This window comes from Miscanthus floridulus, chromosome 5 (assembly GCF_019320115.1).
Source record: "Miscanthus floridulus cultivar M001 chromosome 5, ASM1932011v1, whole genome shotgun sequence".
In the NCBI taxonomy this organism is placed as follows: domain Eukaryota; kingdom Viridiplantae; phylum Streptophyta; class Magnoliopsida; order Poales; family Poaceae; genus Miscanthus; species Miscanthus floridulus.
Genome location: NC_089584.1, coordinates 133,511,292 through 133,531,826, shown reverse-complemented (window position 1 = coordinate 133,531,826; position 20,535 = coordinate 133,511,292). Strand labels below are relative to the sequence as shown.

General features: G+C 46.9%; 2 protein-coding genes across 2 annotated transcripts; both read right to left on the bottom strand.

The window, feature by feature from the left end:
- Nucleotides 1-1,196: 1,196 nt before the first annotated feature.
- On the bottom strand, nt 1,197-3,581 carry LOC136455386 (uncharacterized). The gene is made up of 6 exons (XM_066455431.1): nt 3,552-3,581; nt 2,809-3,453; nt 2,645-2,728; nt 1,556-2,574; nt 1,368-1,482; nt 1,197-1,217 (listed from the first exon to the last, which is right to left on the bottom strand). The coding sequence occupies exons 1-6, from the start codon at nt 3,579-3,581 to the stop codon at nt 1,197-1,199; spliced, it is 1,914 nt and encodes a 637-aa protein (XP_066311528.1).
- A 4,071-nt stretch (nt 3,582-7,652) lies between these two features.
- On the bottom strand, nt 7,653-9,923 carry LOC136450850 (protein NRT1/ PTR FAMILY 5.10-like). Its single transcript, XM_066451492.1, has 4 exons — nt 9,614-9,923; nt 9,276-9,493; nt 8,749-9,188; nt 7,653-8,665 (listed from the first exon to the last, which is right to left on the bottom strand). Exons 1-4 carry the CDS (start codon nt 9,753-9,755, stop codon nt 7,858-7,860), a joined length of 1,608 nt encoding a protein of 535 aa, XP_066307589.1. The 5' UTR covers nt 9,756-9,923; the 3' UTR covers nt 7,653-7,857.
- Nucleotides 9,924-20,535: the final 10,612 nt, after the last annotated feature.

Below are 20,535 nucleotides of genomic sequence, written 5' to 3'. Positions count from 1 at the left end.
TCTCAGCGAAGACTCTCGTAGCGTTTTTTAAGAACGTAGAATCTAATAAAACATATAGTTTCATTATTTTGTTTCAGACATTTAATCCGGTGATTCATCTTGAGTTTGTAACCAAGCAAGAGGATGAAACTTATTTCCTCTCTCTTTTCTTAAAAAATTATCACTTCATTGAAAATGCTTACCCCGTTTGGTAGGGCTTCTCCACCGGCTTCAGGAGCCGTTTGAAGCCGTTTTCTACCAAACGAGGTAAAGTAAAATAGCTTCATTTGTGAAGCCCCTAAAAACATGCTCTCATAGTGATTTGGGGTGGGATGGAGCCAAAAAAAGTGGCTTCTCCCGGCTCCTCCTCCAGGCCCCTAAAAACATGCTCTCACAGGGAAGTCATTTTGCCAAACGGTTTACCAAAACCGCTTCAGCTCTACCGGTGGAACTGTTCGTGGAGCTGAAGCCAAAAAAATGGCTTCACTAGTGAAGTGAAGCCCTGCCAAACGGGGCATAAATGTAAATGAAACTCAAATGAAACTTCCACCAAGAATGACTTAAACGCAATCGTGTCATACACACGCCCACGTATCCATGCGTACATGTAGGTGCCCTAGTTTGGAACTAGTTGTTTTAAGGGTTAATTCGAACACTGCCATTGTAACTCTTCGAGTTTAGAAATATACCATTGCAATTCGTGATATTGTAAATATGCCATTGTAATTCCCGTGAAACGTGATTCATGCCATTAAGTAGGCTTTCAGGCGTTCGTATACGGCAACATGTTTAGTATGGTCCGTATTGCCCCTGTCCAGTCGCCGCAGCACCTTCGCCGCACGTCGCATTGCCTGCAGCACCCGCTCCTTGGGCGGTACCGTGCCCAGCTGTCCAGCTGACCTGTATGTTGCATTGGATTGCCCAGCTGACCCGTCTGAACAAAGCATATGCCATAAAAAGGTTACAGATAATTTGATAACAAGTTGAACACACTGAACAAAGCATATGCCATAAAAGGACACAGATAAGTTGATAACAAGTTCACAGACTAGTGCCTGGACTTTAACTGACTACAAGTTCACAGGACTTTAACTGAATACAAAGTTCACATGACTTTAAATGGATACAAGTTCACAGGACTTTAACTGAACAAAGCACGGCCTGATTAATAAAATTCAAAAGCACGGCCTGATTTCTAGTTCAAAAGCACGGCCTGATTACAGGTTCACAATCACAGCCTGATTACACACAGCAACCATCAAAAGCACTCAACATTAAGATTTAGGAATCAGTGACTTGAGGAGTGAGTTGGGTATTAAGGAACTGTGACAAGCTCGTGACAACTCTAGGCTGTGGTGCGGCAGCAGCCTTCTGTTGCTTTTTTTCACTGGAGTCTTCTTCTTCTTAGGCGTCTTCTTCCTTTTGGGACTCTTTTTCTTCTTTTGTGCCGTCTTCTTCTTCACCTCTGACGGCCCAGCAGTGTCATCATCTTGTTGCCGTTTCCTGCATAGTATAGTGGTTAGCACTAGGTTCAGTACAGAATGCACAAGAAATGCTTTGAGAATGAGTCACTAACCTCTTGTTCTGTGATCTGCCCCCAATTTCTCCATCGGAGTCAACCTCAGCAAATTTGCAAGTCTTGGCAAAGTGACCGAAGTCACCACACCTTTTGCACTTCACCTTTTTCTTGTTCGCTTTCCCTTCAAGGCAGCCTCTAATTCTCTGTACTATTGGTCTGCCTGATGGTCTTCCTAGCAAGGGTGGAAATATTGTGAACCCAAGATCCACCACAGGCCACTGTGTTCTGTCTGGAAAAGGCTCTACTCTTCCTTCATAAGCAGCCCTAAATCTTGGTACAGAATAATATTCATGTACATAGTCTTCTATTTTCATTCCCCTATTGCACAGTATCCAAGCTAATGCATGCTTGCAGGGCTTGCCTGTGAGCTGCCACTCTCTGCATGAACATGAATGATGTTGGAGATCAACTGTGTGTCTCCTCTGATTGTTCCAGTTGTCCAGAAGTGTCACTTCAGCCACGTCTTCATCGCTACTTGATACCTTAACCACTTTGAGATTATTGCTGATAGCATTCAACTCCTTCATGACATTAGGTAGTACACCATCACGCATTTCCCTAGCAATCTTCCTCCTCAAAAACCTCTTCTCCATGATGAGCTCTCTCAGGCCATCAACCAATTCGTGCAGCAGCAGTCCTTTCATGTGCCTGATCTGAGCATTAAAGCTCTCAGATACATTGTTGGTCAAGTAGTCACATTTACTCTTCTCTGAAAACCCACATCTGTACCACAGTCTGTTGTGATGCTGCTCCAGGAATTCTATGGCATCTGGTGCAACATCAAATATCTTTTGCATGTGCCACTTGAACAGCCCCTCTGTGTAGCTTCTTGCTGCTGGATACAAATGATCAGTGAAGACATCTCCCTGATAGTGCTTCATGAAATTTGAATACAAGTGCCTCATGCATTCTCTGTACTCAGCTTGCGGGAACACTGCTCCCACTGCACTTCCTAAACCTTTACAAGCATCTGTACAGATCACTAGGCCTTCAGGTGATCCTATAGCTTTATGCAACTGCTCCATAAACCATTTCCAATTGTCCTCTGTCTCTGAGTCAAAAATGGCGTAAGCCAGATGATACAACCAGTTGTGCCCAGTCTTGTGTTGCCATTTTTCCTTCTCTCAGCTTTGTAGTAGGACAGTTATGCTCAGCAGGCAATACTTCAATCTGCAACAAAATTGAATACATGTTACAAAAGTGTACCAAAAACAGTTTACAATAGAAAAATAAGAATACACAGGTTGTACCTCTATTGTTTTGCCATCATAAATCCTTGACGCATGTATTCTCCATGGGCAGCCCTCAGCTTTGCACTTGGCAATGAACCTGGTCTTGTCAGTCTTCACATTAGCAAATTCAAATCCAGTGATCACAGCATAGTACCTCACAGCTTTCCTGAATGCTATGATATCAGGAAATAAGGCACCTTTCACAATGTTGGGATTTTCTGGATCATGAAGGACATTTATCTCCTGAGGATCTGCATCATTAACTCCTGCCTCAAGAGGAACACCTCCTTCGGCAGGAATATAATCAGAATTGTCATCAACTGGTTGTGTTGCAGTGGCATTTGTGGTTGGCTGTGCAGGTGGTACTGAGATATAGATGTGTTCATCATCAACGCCCACGTACTCCTCTTCATTATCAAACATGTCTGGCTCCCTAGCAGGCTCAAAGTCTAGCTCCTTTGGTGTAGCTTCAGTAGGTTCTGGCATGTTTTTTGTGGGTTCAGGAGCCTCTATATTGTGTTTTTTGGGTTCAGGGGCCTCTGGCTTTTGTGGTGGATTCACTTGGCTAGGTTGGTCATCATCAGGAGGAATAACACACAGAGGTTCTAGCTCAGCATAGTCATCAGCAGTAGATACTGAATTATCAAATACACCTAGGAAGACCTGGCAAACACATCTCAGCCTTATACATAGAAAACATATCTAGCAACTGTCTGTCATTCACTAATCTGACATCTTCTCCCAAATTCTTGTCAAAGAACCACAATCTGCCACACTGGCGAGATGACCATTGCACCTCTTTGGCTAAAACATTCATCAACAAGTCTATGGTTAAAGCACCTATGTCCACCTCCCACTTAATCAGAAATCCCTTTAAGCCTTGAACTTTAATCTCTAGCATGAACAACTCAGGCCTAGCACGAAGAATGGAAATGTAAAGGGGAAATCCCACAGCAAAAATGGGTCCATCCCCAACAGTGGCCGATCAATAGAAAATTTTGAAAGTTAGTAGAAAATGGAAATGTATAAAAAATCTTTATAATGAGGGAACAATAGATAATTTTGAAATCATTAGATCAACTTTAACTTACGTAAATAATGTAAAAATCATGTCAAACAAAAAGCAAGCAGTCTAAACATAGTACACTTTGCCGGTCATACTACTTGATTTATGTACAAAATATAGAGAATCAGTTCAAATTCTGAACTTTCCCTATTATGTATATTAGCTTTGCAAACAGGTTGACTCACATTAAGGAGAACCACAAGTTTCAGAAAAATGGCAGAGAGGGTCACAGGGAAGATGATCTAGCAAAGGGCCTAGCACACATCGTCAATGAAATCAAAGGGAAACATGAGCTAAAGTATGACACCATTATATTGGATAAGTTGTTCTTATTCATTTATTACAGATGACAAAAAAAATTCGAAAGTCATCTCTCTGACATGTTGTGTCAAACAACTCAGGTATGTGTATGTATGGCATGCCATTACTGGATACTGGGGTGGAGTCAGGCCAGGTGTAGCTGGAATGGAGCACTACAAATCAAAGATGCAGCAGCCTGTGTCATCACCAGGGGTTCAGAAAAACGAGCCCTGCGATGCTTTGGACAGCATAACGACCAATGGACTAGGCCTTGTGAACCCTGAGAAAGTATTCAGTTTCTACAATGAACTCCACTCGTATCTTGCATCTGCTGGGATCGATGGGGTCAAGGTAGACGTGCAGAACATCCTTGAGACGCTGGGTGCTGGCCATGGGGGAAGGGTACTGCTAGCTAGAAAGTACCACCAGGCTCTAGAAGCTTCCGTCGCTAGGAACTTCCCTGACAATGGCATCATATATGCATGAGCCACAACACTGACAACCTATACAGGCAAATAGCTTATGCTGAAATATCTTGAAAGCTTTTTTTAGCAAAATATCTTGAAAGCTTTCTTTGGTAAATCAAAGATGTTTATAAAAATCATGTCAAATAAAAAGCAATGAGTCATAAAAGATGTTTATTGCAGAAAGATTATAAACACAATATCTCTTCAAGTCTACAACTAACATTTTTAAATGGTGTAAATCAAAACTTAAAACATCAGCTACTAGCTGCCTCTCTCATCTCGCAAAGCGTAGATGCTGCCCAATAGCCCAGCATCGGTACCTCGCACGGCCCTCGTCTTCTTCGTATGTTCATGTACTTGCAAATACAGAGATTGGTAGATCCGCCCCTGATCCCCAACTACTCTAGTCATACGGAGGGAAGATTTTGCAAGAGTTAAGAGATTATCTGGCCTTGTTGCCAACCATGGCCGACGAACTGCTCCCACACGGCTCGCTGGTCGCGGGGAAGTCTATCATCTTGCTCAAATCAATGAGACGTCAGCATTCGCCGGTCTATCATCTTGCTCAAATCGCTTGGATTATCTGTAACTCTTCGAATGCTGTGTGGGAGCATTCGGCCTGACATAATTTCCAATGTGAGTTTGTGCTCCCTCTGCACTCAGTTTTCCTGGAACTTTCTGTAGTGATTAGAATCCATGTTCTATTATCTTCCTATTAATTATTATGAGACGTGCTAGAAAAATTAAAAATAAAAAATAAATTGTAAAATCTTTAGAAGAAGTTCAGAAGAGAACCTTGCCACCAGTGTACTCTATTATACTCTAATCATCACTAGGATCTATTCTATTTTCTAAAAATTACCCACCGATGTTATTGTGAAACATAATATAAAGAAATCCCCGAATCTTCGTTAAATTGTCCACATTATCATAATTAAACATAACTATAAGTAAAATAATATAGATACTGCATATAAGAGCTGAAGCATTCCTTTATCTTCATTATGTCAAAGTTTATCTTGGTGTTGTTTCTAAAGCTTATTCGAATATTAAGATTCACCAAGATTGGTCGAGAAAAGAGGAGCATTTAAAACTATTTGAAAAGTCAAAACTTTCCCCACTAAGTACAATATGATTAAGTTGTTATCACCCTTCCAGTTTAAGACCAGAACTTTTGGCAAACATAGTCCAGGATTGTATTCCTGAAAAGTTGTAAAGTAATTTTGCGTTGTATGTATATAAAGTATTATATACCCATCAATATAAAGTTTGGTAACCACAAAGTTATAGGTTGCTACGACAATAATTTTCTTTTGCAAAGTGTATTGATATTAATAAATCCACACAAGTGTTTATCATCGCTCTTGACAGAGGGAGCCATATCGTGGAATAGTTTTAGTCTATTTTTAAGGTGTAGTTGTCCTACTTAAGTTGTTTTCTAGTAACCATATATATGTTGTTGTCCTACTTATGTAGAGTGGTTTACTATAGATACTTCACTGAATACTTCGATTTTTTCATCTATTAAGATTTAGTACTAAGCCAATTAATTTGTATATACTAATGTTTTGTGTTGTGGGACTTAGCATTTCATCTCCCCGCAAATATTGGATGTGTTTGCAGCCCCCTTTTTATTCTGCCATGCAAATACCTCTATCAAATGAGCAGTCACAGTCTCTCGTATATTTAATGCACACTTGATCTTTTTTTTAGAAAAAATAGGAGGGATAGCCCCCTACCGGGATTTATTAAACATAAGTGAAAAGTTACAGGTACCATCTCACGAAACAAAATGGAAACAATGAAAATGATTACGCAAAAGCTTCTAGCCATAATCGATGTGGGTGTGTGTGTGTGTGTGTGGTGGGGGGGGGGGGGGGGGGGGGGGGGTTGCGATTCGGTTCTTTTGCACGTGGTATAACTCTGACAAACTCTTCTCTGAAAACTGCTTTGCATCTTTGGAGAGACATTGATCTCTGTTTAAAAATACAGTCATTACGAACTATCCAGATGGCCCAAGACATTGAGATCAAAACTTTCATGAAGAAGGGAACTGCTAGTTGATCCTTGAAGCTGACTATAAAATCAAAGGAATTGCACATTTGGTCTTCACATGTCAAGACATCAAGAGGCTGCCCTGATTCGTCGCCTGGCCAACAAACGCTAGTGTCCCATCAAGCTGCAGGCTGCCATCGGTTCACGTCTCGGATCGTCAACATGCCTAGTGTCCCAGGCGTGGCTGATGCAGCATCCCGCTACCATCTGATTGCCTTGCGGCATCTCCTTTGACCTCGCTGCAGCCACATATCCCTTGATCTGTATTGTCACGGCGTCTCCTTTGACACTGCTGCACCCACAAGATCGTCCTTTACAATCTGTGGGTAAGCAGTTGATCCTTACGCTGGTCAGCAAAGTATGAGGGTATCTCTTTTGTTGCATGCCTGCTAAGGGCATCCTCAACGATAGAGTCAACTTACTAGCTCATATGAACTTAAAAAAATAAAAAAAAAATAGAGTAATCTAACATGCTAGTATAAAAAAAATATGTAAACATTGATAGTGTATGAGCTTAGCTCTTCATTAAGAGCTAGCTTATTATTATCTCTCCTTATTGAATAAAATATCTTATAAGCTAGCTCTTAAGAGGCTACTGTAGCTGCCCTGGCACATATTCTCCTTGCGACAACCTTTTGAGGTCCTATTAAAAAGATATTTTCCAAAGATGATATCTAGAGATCCAGAGGCTACACATTTCGTGCAACAAGGACACCTCCAATAGTATAGATGTCATATTGTCATCTCATAATGTATGCTTTATATGAAATATGTTTTTTATTTATATATTCTCTCTAAAAAAAATTAGCTCTTCTCTTCCGGCTGGTTCAAAGATTTTTGACCTCTCTCTACTCCACATGGCATCTAAAACTAGTTTAGAGTTGGCAATTGAAGATCCCCTTAGTTGCCGGTTAGAAGGTTATATTATGGTGCTTATCTAAATAATTCCGCATAAAATGGCCCATTTGAGAATATATAGCCTCGACTAGCCCATTTTGGAATCTTAAACCAACAGATAACCAGTCCAAGGGGGGAAAATTACTGTATGTGTTAACACCAGAATGCCGTAGCCACTCCGTACTCCGTACGGGTTTTTTTTTTTCAGGGCTGGTTCTCTACAAACAGCTACAGCTACAGGCACCCCCCTCAAAGTGATCAGTACAGCTCAAACTGCATATATCACACGAGATCACCATTGCCACCACCATCATTGCCACTCTTTCTCTTGTAAGCATACACTCGAGAGAAGAGCACAAAGGCGACGAGCTCCACGGCGCAGAGCCCAGTGAGCAGCCAGTAGAAGTAGTCGAGGTGGGCGCGGTTGAGGTTGTTAGAGAACCAGCTCGTCCCGCTCCTCGCTGTCGTCTTGTCAATGACAGAGATGAGGAAGCTGCTGAGGAGGTGGCCGACCCCGAAGATGCTCAGGAACAGGGCCAGCCCAAGGCTCCGCACCGCGTCGGGGACCTGGTCGTAGAAGAACTCCTGCAGCCCGATCATGGCGAACACGTCGGCAACGCCGATGAGGACGTACTGCGGGACCATCCACCAGAGCGTCATGGGGAGCTGCGCCTTCGGGGTGTTCACCAGGCCGGCTTCCGTCGCGACTCGGAGCCGCTTCATCTCCACGAGCGCGGACAGGGCCACGGCGACGAGGGACAGCGCCAGGCCGGCGCCGACCCTCTGCAGCATGGTGATCCCCGTCGGCCGCCCCGTGTAGCGCCGCGCCAGGGGCACGAAGAGCCGGTCGTACACCGGGATGAAGATGACGATGCTGACGCTGATGAACGTCTGCAGCGCCGCCGGCGGCACCTTGAACCTCGCGCCGATCCGGCGGTCCAGCGTCGCGGCCTGCTTCGTGAAGAACGTCGATGTCTGGGAGAAGATGATCGCATAGATTATGCACGACGCCCATATGGGCAGCAGGCGGAGCACGCTCTTCACTTCCTCGACGGCGACGGCGTTGTCCTCGTCGCCGTCGCTTAATTTTCTGCTTGCAGCAATGCACGGACTGTCATGTCATGTCACACAAGATGCACAGCAGCAAATATTCAATCGGAGCAGTGGAGATACCTGGTGCGATGCTTGGGCGCCCAGCTCTGGATCAAAGCCAGCAACGCCTTCCCGACGCGAGAGAAGGGGCTGGCCTCCGTGGTGGTGTAGAACCGGTACGACCTTGTCCCGAGCAGGAACAGGACCAGCGAGGCGACGATGACGATACAGGGGATGCCGAAGCCGAGTCCCCATCCGACGTTGTCCTGCACGTAACTGGAGACCATGGTGGTGACAGCGGTGCCGGCGCACATGCCGAAGTACCACCAGTTGAAGAACGAGCTCCGCGCCACGCTCTCCTCGGGGTCCTTCTCGTCGAACTGGTCCGCCGCGAACGCCTGCGCGCACGGCTTGTGCGCGCCCTCGCCGAGGGCCACCAGGTACAGTGCCACGTAGAAGATGGCCACGTGGCAGCCGCGCAAGGCCGGCAACGCCGACGACAGCGACAGGGCACCCATACTCTGCAGCGTAAACAGGGCCACGGTTGAAGAACAAGACTGGGCTAGGAGAGCGAGCGGTCGGAGACGTGCGGGAGACAGGGGACTGACCACGACGAAGATGAGGGAGGCGAGGACGATGGCCCGGTACCGGCCGAGCCAGGCGTCGGCGACGCACGCGAGCGGCAGCGGCAGCATCTGGGAGACGCCCTTCCACGCATCGATGGATGCGGCGGCGCGCGCCATCGGCTGCCCCAGCGGCCCCGTCAGGTAGGTGATCAGGTTCGCGGCCACGCCCTTGTACGCGAACCGCTCCGCGATCTCCATCGCTGCATGCAAGCAAAGATGAAAACGGCTTGTCGTGGTCATGTCGATGGTATGAGCGATGCCACTGTGTCACGCCTCACGCGCCGTAGCAAGACGAAGGAGATCTGGAGATGGGAACGTACCCATGACGAAAACCGACGGTTTCCAGCCCCCGGTGGCGGCACGCGAGGCCGGCTGGCCGCGGTAGTCGGTGGCGCCGGCGACGGTGTCGACCATGGCTGGTTGGTACAGCACGAGGGAGAGGAACTCGCTCCGATGACACATGGTGTCGTCGTCGCAGGTTAGGGCTTTATAGGTAGGCGCGGCGCCGGCAGAATCGACAGCCAGATCGATCGAGGTGGCTGACTGCGCTTTCTTTGCTTTTCCGGAATCGCTCCCCTCTAAACGCCTGTGCGTGTTAAACTGTCACGTAAACGTGGTTACCGCAGCCCGCAAGCGCCATCCGCAGGCCCGCTCGTGCGCCCCCGCAGGCGCCATGCGCGCTGGTGAGCCCGCGCCGCCGCGCGTGCGAGCGGCACGAGTTCGGAGTGTCCCACACGCGTGTCCGTGCCAGCGAGCATGAGGAGGCACGGGACCCGAGCGTTTCGGTGTGACCACTCGAGCGAGGCCGTCCGATCACGGATCGTTGGCTGTGATCTGCCTAGAATTTATTTCGGATACGCCAGACGCATCTTTATTGGGTTGCCTTGATTTGCCAAACGGGTTGCTTCGGAGGATTTTTTGAGAAAAACAACGGATGGCAAGTGTTGCCGACCAGTGCACGAAACCGGCCGTGCTGGAAATGTTAGGCTTCAGCACCCGTCGTCTGAATGTCTGATATGAACGTTTCACAACCCATCCTGTTAAGGTGTTACCTACAAGCTTTTGTCGTGATGTCCACAAGAGTGAAAATGCACAGACAATGGACCAGTACTACTCCACCAATGCAATTTTATCAAACACCAACTATTTCTTTCTCAACTTTAATTTCTCCACGGCAACTCACCGCAGGAGCGAAAGGTTAACCTCTTCCTGAACCTGTACGAATACTGGATGCCAGTTGACAGGAAGTGGAGTGAAGAATCTAGCTCCCTTAAAAACTCATCGGTATTTTTGTATTTTTTAAGGCCCTCTTCACTTTTATCAGTCATGGTATAATGTTTTTCTCTCACAACAAATCAGCGAACAGTTTCCAACAAGCTATATCAATATAAGCCGACCGATATCACTTGCATCTAGTCAACCACGCATCCTCAAGTGCCCTCCCAGCAGCCCTACGGGATACGACTCTAGGCTTCATCGACATGCTAGAGTAAAAGTCCCATAAAAAACACAAATATTCTAAAGCAAAAGAGGTTCCTATATCCTTTGCATGATGCCTATCTCCCAAGTCCTAGCATGTCGTCAACTATCTTTCGTAATCACACCATGTCATGACAAAAAGGACAAATCTACAGTATCTGCAAGACACTTGTATTCATAAGAGCAGCTCTAAAAGCTTCTTTATAGCCTTTCTTATTGATAGAGATAAGATTTCTGTAAAAAAAAAAAAAAATCCTCCAACAGCTTGTTCAACTATTTCTCCAAATATCACATTCTGATCTATTCCCAAAGATAGATAGTGGAGCTAGCTTTCCAGAATGATAAACAAGATATAGAGAAATTTATAAAGATCAAAAGATATAGAGAGCGATTTTTATTAGAATAGTTCTCTAAATAAGAATTTAGAGAGAGTTGGTTTAAGAAAGACTACCGGAGACGCTTTTTTTTTTCTTTTGTTTTTTGCGATCAAGACGCTTTAACTTCAGTATATAGAACAGAATAGTAACTTTCAGGCCTAGTTGATCGAATTGTTAAGCCAAAGCCCAATAATCCCCTTGATGCATATCAAGGTAGATGGGCTCTCAATCTCAGTCCGCCCATGGTCTCGTTTCCAGTTGTGGGTTCCATGTCCTTTTAAGTTTATCTTGCTATTTCTAATTAGATATCATAAGGAAATTTTCAAGTTGATTCTTCCAAAATGTGCTAAGAAAAAAAGATGAACCCCCTCAAAAAAAAGATGAATCTTAGTAACTCTCACAACAATCAGAAACATTTATTCTTTAATTTGATAGACTCTAATTACCATATATAGTTCATAATAGCCACGTGATGTTTCTACTTTATAAAAAATTACTCACCTCTATTATTATAAAAAATACATTAAAAAATAACCCTAAATTTACATCTAAATTATCTATCCTACCATTAAAAATACTTTAAATTAACTGCCTAAATTTATATCTAATTACCCACTCTGTCATTATAAAATATGAGATATAAATGAATTAGAAGTATAAGTGAATAAGATATAAAGAAGACGCGTGGATATAAATTATCATTAAATTCTCATAGCAATTGAAAATGGTACTATTAATCATCCCATCATTCTTTATGATGGTCCAAATCACCATCTTAACATTTCTATTATCGTTGGAATCATCCACATCATCACTTGAAGCATGCACATAGTTTTTTTCGTGAATACACAAAAGGTTTGTGCATCATTGTATTAAGATCGAGAAATTTGAGTTTTTTACATCGACGCGCCACTATGTGGCGCACTAGGTGGGGCAAATGATCATACATGCAGCTTTTCCCCGCCTAGCAGACTTAAATACAAACCGATTACTCGCACAAGAGACGACGTAACTTCGCCGCGCCGGCGTCGATCCACTGGTCTGCGATATGCTTGATGGAAGCATGCACATAGTTAATAATGGCCTAACAACAGTAATAGCGGCTTTTAATAGCGGATGCTAAGTGCTATAGCGGCAGCTAAGTTTCAACATGCTATCATTGGTCCGCTACCTTGCGGTGGTAGCGGTAGAGGGCCGGTACACTGTAGCAGACGCTATTGCGGATGCTACCGATGCTATTTAGTACTGTGGAAATATATATCATACCAAGGTTTAGCGTACCCATTGTTTACACCCCATGACCTTGACCTCAATCATATATATCAGCAATCACCATTCACAGCACCGTAAGCACTAAGCATAGAGTACGTCTACTGATCTACATGACAGCATCATTATTGTTGTGAGACACCCTCTTCTTATACACGTAAACGCGCGAGACGATGACGAACGCGGCCAACTCCACGGCGCAGAGCCCGGCGAGCAGCCAGTAGAAGTAGTCGAGGTGCGCGTGGTTGAGGTTGTTGGAGAACCAGCTCGCCCCGCTCTTCTTGGTGGCTCCGTGGATGGCGGAGATGATGAAGCTGCTGAACAGGTGGCCTACGCCGAAGATGCTGAGGAAGAAGGCCAACCCGAGGCTGCGCAGCGCGTCGGGGACCTGGTCGTAGAAGAACTCCTGCAAGCCGATCATGGCGAACACGTCCGAGAGCCCGAACAGCACGTACTGCGGCACCATCCACCACAGGCTCATCGGCAGCGCCGCCTTGGGCTGGTCCACGAGCCCGGCGTCCCTCGCCACGCCGAGCCGCCGCATCTCCACCAGCGGCGCACGCCCACACGCGCGCGGCGGCGGCGCCCCCTCAACTGCCGCGAACGGAATGGGCGTCCTCTCGGCACGCCACCTCGGACACGTTCGCCGCTTACGTGTAGCTGCCTTCCTGCACGACAGATGTACACATGGCACGGGCTGCTGCTGCTGCTGCTGCTCCTCCTCCTCCTTCACGCAGCAAGCAACACTGCGTCATTCTTTTTTGTGAGCGATCGGCGCCGCGTTTACCTGTCGCTGCGCTGAAGAAATCTTGTGGTTTTGTACTGAGCGCGACCCGTGATGTAAAAAATCGCGTAGGCGTAGTATAATGCGTAGCAGCATCAGCACGTACACTTGCTGCTGCGTGTAATCTAACAAGAGCAGCAAAAGTAATCAAGTTGCACCGTGAGTCTGCGACACCGACACGGGTGGTTAATTTTATTTATACTCGGCATGAACAAGGTAACTACCATTAATTACAAGTCGCAGAATTAGGATGATTATTATATTGCAATCCTTGATTGCCCATTCCTTCTGCATATTTGGATAAAAAATATAGTAGTTTTCAAACGAGTATCTAAATTAATTTCCAACTATTGCTTCCAACGGAAGCAAAACATCAAACTCAATCAGTACGATAAAAAGCATGACGCCATAAAACAAGACGCGAAAAATGATTGAAAATACACTAAGCACAATGTCCCGTGACATGTTCAAGACTATTGAAGGGAAACGCAATTCTCAGCCGATGTAGGCAACCGATAGGAGGAGCAACGGTAGCATCGTGTGCGATGGGTCAACGCAACCAATCAGCCGAGAAGGAAATCACCTCTGCCACCTTCACCTTCCTTCTGCATATATGGATTAAAAATATCGTAGTTTTTGAATGAGTATTCAAACTAATTCCTAATTGCACCATTGAGTTCCTTACAAAACCTTTAAACCAAGAGCGACCTTGAGTTTATATTTGATGAATTTTCTCGAAGAAGATTTTTAACCTAGAACATTCTTATCATGAAATTGGGACATTTTTTTAATGAGTGGAACAATGTTTTAAATTCAGGAAAAAATGTTCCAACTTCACGAGAAATTGTGTCTTATGAAGATGGAACATACATGTTTTGCAATAACTTGGATCATTCTTAATATGAAGCTTGAATAATTTTTTTACTCAGCATTAAAACTTTAAAAGAGGAAATGTTCTAAATTATAATAACAAATCATTGTACCTTGACGACAAAAATGTTTTGCACTAATAAAAATAATGATGCGCGAGACAAATCAAAAATACTAGAAAAACAGCAAAATATTGGAACATGACCATGGGATATTTAAATTTGGTGGTAATAAAGAGAAAAAGGAAAATAAAATAAATTTAAAAGCATATGAAAGAAGGAGGAAAGGAAAACAAAGGAACTATATAAAAAGGAATGAAAAATAAAACAGGGTAAAGAGAGAAAAAAAAAGGTATCTTCGTTTTTGTTTTTGTTTTTGTTTTTTTAGAAGGAAAAAAAGGGTCTCTTCGTGAACGTCAAATGTGGCTAAAAAAACCATGCGGAGACCAGAATGTGGGCCTGTTTGCGTGCGATCAGGATCAGGGGCAGCCTGCGAAAGCCTCACGACGTTTTTTTTTCTCTGGTGAATTTTATGATGAAAAGCCGGCGATGTATCGCGCGTACCATGCGATAGAGCAACGCGCTCTGCCTCTGATGTCTGAATCTATCTGGCCCGTGGGCCGGTGGATTGAGTCCTAGGGGACACAGAAGCTGAGGAACGGCTTGCTTTGTCTTGGTGCCCGTAGCCCGCGGGCCGGTGGATTGGCCCGTGTTACCACGAATACTTGGAGTGTGGTCGTTTTCTCGGGTTGGGACCAACGACCGTTCCTGTTTCTCGGTTGAAGAAGCACTCGTCTATCCAAAAGTCAAAAAAGTTTCAAGTTTACCCAAATATATACATAAAAAGTATAATATTTATGATGTATAATAAACATTATAACATGAACCGTAGAGTACTTTTATAATAAATTTATTTAGAGATAAAAATATTTATGTGTGTTTATTTTGAGTTGGAAGGAGTAGTTGCTTTGACAGGTCACGATACTCTTTCAACCTTTATGGGGCTTATATGGCTTGGATCAAACTACGATCCAAAGACTCAGTGGCAATACTCCAAATTGATCTACAAGCTGCATCATCATAGAAGAGGAAAAGGACCTATTTTGGGAGGTCTTCTTTCCTAGGGCTTTTCCAAAGGAGCCATAACTGTTTTTGACCACTGAGAAATGGCTCATACAAAATCGTTTGGTAGGACTCTTCTGGAGGAGCGGGAGCCGAAGTTGGAGAGGAGCCCTACCAAACGGAGCCTAAATAAAGTGGGTCATGCTTGGATAGATTTACAATAAAAGATGTCATAGCATGCGTCAGTAGCCTGTAAGGTCGAGATGGCGACTAGAGGGACGGTGAATAGTCGTTTCTAATACTTAATCGCGTCGGCTAACCGAAACAACTATGAAATTAAATCAATCGGTCTAACCAAGATTACACCACTCTATCTATGTTCTCTAGCACCTTACAAAGATTCTAATTAAGCAACTAAGGTACCGGGCTAGCTAGAGCTCACCTAACCAATTCTAGAAGCAATGTCACACAAACCTATACCACTAGTACTTTAAGCAACGGGAAGCTCCTACACATGCTAGTAAGCAAAAGCACAAAGCCAACTAAGCTCACTAGCAATGCTCAATAACAAGGCAACCAATGCCAAATTAGAGAGCGCAAATACTTAGCTACACAAACTAAGCAATGTGACTAACAAGGTTACACAAACTAAATTAGTCACGCAAGAGAGCTACTTCAATGCTACACAAGCAAGAAGGTAACTAATGAGCTATACAAGCAAACTAATTATAAGAGTAACTACACAAGCACAATATATATGAAAGTAATTACAAGCTTGTGTAATGATGATGCAAACCAACGGGAAGAACAAAGTTGGCACGATGATTTTTCTCCCGAGGTTCACGTGCTTGCCAACACGCTAGTCCCCGTTGTGTCGGCGGCTAATTGGCATCACCTGCCAAGCCCGTACGTCGGGCACCGCAAGAATCTACCCCAAAAGTGAGGGTAGCTCATTGAGATGCTTTACTAGAGTTGCTCTTCGCGGCTTCCGCGGGGCGAGCATAATGCCCCTCATAAATCTCTTCTCTGGAGCACCGCACAAGCTTCTTACGGGCTTCGACAGAGACCACCACCAAGCCGTCTAGGAGGTGGCAACCTCCAAGAGTAACAAGCATCACTGGCTTGCAACACGACCACCTAGTGCCACTCGATGCAACCTCACGATGCAATCACACTAGAATCGCTCACTCACTCAATCGGATGAACACTATCAAGCTAGAGTGAGTTAGAGGGCTCCCAAGCACCACCACATAAGCCACCAAAGCTCTAGTGTTCTAAGCTACCGGCCAAAGGCCGACCATCACTTCTATTTATAGCCCCACGGGCTAAAATAGCCGTTACCCCTTGTCGGGGACCTAATACCGGGGTACCCAATGAGGTGGAATTAATAACCATCGAACGTTGACGTTTCTGGTCAGACAAGAACGCTACTACACTTCTTGCCCGAATGATGGAAGATTGGTTCCGCCTCGCTCGACCCCCAAGGGCTAAGACTCTGCATCGCTCGACGGCTGAGGGCTAGCTCCGCCTTGCCCGTTGTCCGAGGGCAGGCTCCGCCTTGCCCGACGTCTGAGGGTAGGCTCCGCCTCGCCCGACGTCTGAGGGCAGGCTCTGCCTCGCCCAACGTCTGAGGGCTGGCTCCGCCTCGCCCGACGTCTGAGGGCAGGTTCCGCCTCGCCCGACGTTTGAGGGTAGGCTCCGCCTCGCCCGATGGCTGAGGGCTGGCTCTGCCTCGCCCGATGACTGCACCCTGCTCCTTTATAAAGACGAGCACAGGGTACGACAGGACATTCGAGTCAACCACAGTACCGAGGGCCATGCCCTGCATGCCTATAGGAAGGTACTGTCAGGATACAACGGGACAGGCGCTTTAGGCCCTTTCTAACCTGATAGAGCCCGAACAGTGTTGTAGGCGCCGACTTTTGTCCCACAGTGTTGTAGGCGCCGCCATCAGCCCTCGGACACAGATACTAACACAAGCATACGACAACCACTATGATCCAAGACAGAACTCACATCATCTACAGTGACGGACGCATGGTCACTTCCCCGTCTACTCCTCGAAGTGTCACAACTCGGCTCTCTGGCATGCTGCACCGTCTGCCGGTGTAGGATGATACGTACCCACTTGCTGAAGGAGGCCAGGGCACGACCCTATAAGGATCAGTGAACATGCCATCCCTAACACGGTCTGCCATGTTAGCAGGGCAGGCATAGGGGAAAAGAAAGATCCGGCTCCCTCGAAGGACCTTCTCTACCTTTGTTTTTTTCTCTTTCTCCCATCTGTAACCCCTGCTCACCCCTTAGTCTATAAAAGGGAGGGTAGGGCACCCCACTAAAGGGACCGATCGTTTTTTATACGCAAGACGATGAATCAATTCGACACACAACACACAGCCAAGCGGCAACCGAGCTCTTGGTGTCCTTTCAACCTTTCCATCAGAGACATGGGACATGTCCCTCTCTCGACCGTTTGTACCCCCTACTATGAACCTTTTTCGGTACTAATAACACGAGCAGTAGCAAACTAGACGTAGGGACATTCTGCCCGAACCAATATAAACCTTGTGTCCTTTAGTACACCATTCGAGCCTAACACGCAACAATTATAAATTCACTAGCCGGTGTTTGTTCAAAACACCGATAGTTGGCGCCCCAGGTAGGGCCTTTGTGCGTTCCAAATCAGGCTTTGGATGGCTAGCCACACAATCAGCCGGGTCCTAGGCGCACACGTGTGTTTCGGTGACCTGGACTTCATCGTCACAGTGGTAGGAGAGTTGGCGTTGGCCTACGTCGCCATCCAATCTCTCCCCTCCATCGACTTCAACTATGGGAGGCTTGAGCACCAGCCTGGCATCTCACTTGGACCCTAGCCGTCCAGGAAGGACCCGCGCCACCTCACCCTCTCCCTAGAACACTCCACACGGGGTGCCCCGACGACGCTTCTATTCGGTCTCCGCAATGCCATGGCGACCGTAAGCTAACTTGATGCACAGCGCATGATCCCGTCCCTCATGAAAAACGAGTTTGTCGGGATGATCAAAAGCATCACGGAATCCCTCCATGGCCTCCTCGTGGAGGGGCCAGGGTCAGACTCTGGCTCTGACTCCAATAGGGGGAGCCATCACCCTCCCGGGAGTGTTTCATGGCGGGTACCCTCGAGGGACACATCAAAAGCGTCTCCGCGGATGAGGCTACCTCGATAGCCAACCTCGACGATAGGACTGAAGGGGGGACAATGGCCCCACCTCACATAGGGGTGGAGCAGCTGAGAGCCCAAAAGCGGGAGATAGATGAAGCGCACATGCCGTGGCCCATGATGTGAATCGAAGGACCATCACCAATGATGAGACCCTTCCTCACTTTGCTCGGGCAAGCCACATGCCGGTGCTTGCTTCATGGCCTTCCAGAGGCTACAACGCCTGAGGATCGTCGGGCCCACCGTGAAATTCGCGCATTGCTTGAGCGTGCGGCGGCACAACAGGCAGAGAGCTCGTTGTCTTGGTGACGCAAGCTCGACACCAGCCAGCGCACGCCCTCAGTGCATCCCGCCAGGGACGCATCAGTCCACCAAGCACCACAAGGCGGCAGGCAACGCGCTGCGGCCTAGATACATCAGTGTCTTGCCCATAACTGTGATGCACGCAGCACCATCGACGCACACAGACACACCTATAGTGACCCAAGAGAAGGAGCCCGCCGTGGCTATCATTCTCATCGCGGTGGACGCTACGACAGTAGCGAGGACTGAAACCAAAGCCCTAGCCTGCCAGGCCCTTAGGCCTTCGGCTGGCACATCCTCAACGCTGCTTTCCCACCAAGGTATCGACCACCTACCAATATCCCTAAGTACTCCAGGGAGACAAACCCCAGACTTTGGCTTGAAGACTATCATCTTGCCTGTTAAGCCGGTGGTGCGAATAATGACGACTTCATTATATGCAACCTCCCACTGTTCTTGATCGATTCAGCGCGAGCATGGTTGGAGCACCTGCCGTCCAATGCAATCTAGAGTTGGGCGGATTTGAAGGAGATCTTTGTGGGAAACTTCTAGGGCACACACAAGCGACCTGGGAACCCATGGGACCTCAAGAACTACTGTCAGAAGGCCAGTGAGACCCTCCGTGGGTACATCCGACGCTTCTCTTGATAGTGCAACGAGCTCCCTAACGTCGCCGACGCCGACATGATAGGAGCCTTCCTATCTAGGATGACCTACGAGTCTTTGGTTCATAAGCTAGGACGCAAGGGCCCGTGAACCACCAAGGAACTCCTAGACATCGCCACCAGCCACGCCTCAGGAGAAGAGGTGGTCGGAGCGATCTTTGATCGCCTCGAGGGCAAGGCAAGGCGGGATGAGGGTGTCGGTGAAGGCACCTCCAATTGTTCTGCCAAAAGGAAGAATAAGAAGCAACAACGCGAGGACTCGCTCATGGCCGCTGCTGACCGCAAGGGTGGTCGGAAGCCCGCGGAGGGCACTCTGAACAACTTCAAAAAAATACTTGAAGGGCTATGCCCGAACCACTCCTTTCCTGTCAAGCATCTGCTCAAGGACTACAGTCTCATGCGGCGGTTTTTGTTCAAAGGCTCCAACAAAGGGGAACATGGGAAGGACCCTCCCTCCACGGCGGACGACGTCGAGGAGAAGGACGAAAACTTTCCAACACCGGATGACTGCCTTATGATCTTCGAAGGATCAGCGGCCTACGGCTCCAAACACCATTAAAAGGTCGTACGCCGCGAAGTCTACATGGCCCAACCGGCCACACCTCCCTTCCTCCGGTGGTCGGAGTCCACCATAACCTTCGATCGGACCGACCATCTAGATATCATCCCACACCTGGGGAGGTATCCGCTTGTGGTCAACTCAATCGTCGGCCCAAAGTGACTCACCAAAGTACTGATGGACGGAGGCAGCGGCCTCAACCTCATGTAGGCCAAGACGCTCGACAAGATGGGCGTCGACCGGACAAACCTCCGCCCGACTCGAGCACCTTTCCACGGCATCGTACTTGGGAAGCAGGCCATGCCACTGGGGCAGATCGATCTACCCATCACCTTCGGGGATCAGTTCAATTATAGGACTAAGACCCTTACCTTCAAGGTGGTTGGGTTCCTCGGAACCTTCCACGCCATCCTGGGACACCCATGCTATGCGAAGTTCATGGTCGTCCCCAACTATACATACCTCAAGCTAAAGATGCCGGGACCCCACAGGGTCATCACCATCGGCACCTCCTTCCAGCGGGCCTACGAGTGCTGCGGCCACGCCACAGTAATCGTCGCCTCCGGGGAACTCATGGCCCTCAAGGAGGAGGTCTCCGAAGAAGCGCCCAAAGCGAAGAAATCAACCGGGTCATTCAAATTGGCAGAGGGCTTCAAGGAAGTCCTCATAGATCCCA

Excerpts from the sequence above, each read along its gene's own strand:
- LOC136450850 (XM_066451492.1), bottom strand. The coding sequence starts at position 9,755 with ATGTGTCATCGGAGCGAGTTCCTCTCCCTCGTGCTGTACCAACCAGCC. Across the intron at positions 9,494-9,613 it reads ACCGTCGGTTTTCGTCATGG|CGATGGAGATCGCGGAGCGG; the intron begins GTACGTTCCCAT and ends GCTTGCATGCAG. Across the intron at positions 8,666-8,748 it reads GCGCCCAAGCATCGCACCAG|AAAATTAAGCGACGGCGACG; the intron begins GTATCTCCACTG and ends TGCTGCAAGCAG.
- LOC136455386 (XM_066455431.1), bottom strand. The coding sequence starts at position 3,581 with ATGGTCATCTCGCCAGTGTGGCAGATTGTG. Across the intron at positions 2,575-2,644 it reads CACAAGACTGGGCACAACTG|TTGCATAAAGCTATAGGATC; the intron begins GTTGTATCATCT and ends TTTATGGAGCAG. Across the intron at positions 1,483-1,555 it reads GGCAGATCACAGAACAAGAG|GAAACGGCAACAAGATGATG; the intron begins GTTAGTGACTCA and ends TATACTATGCAG.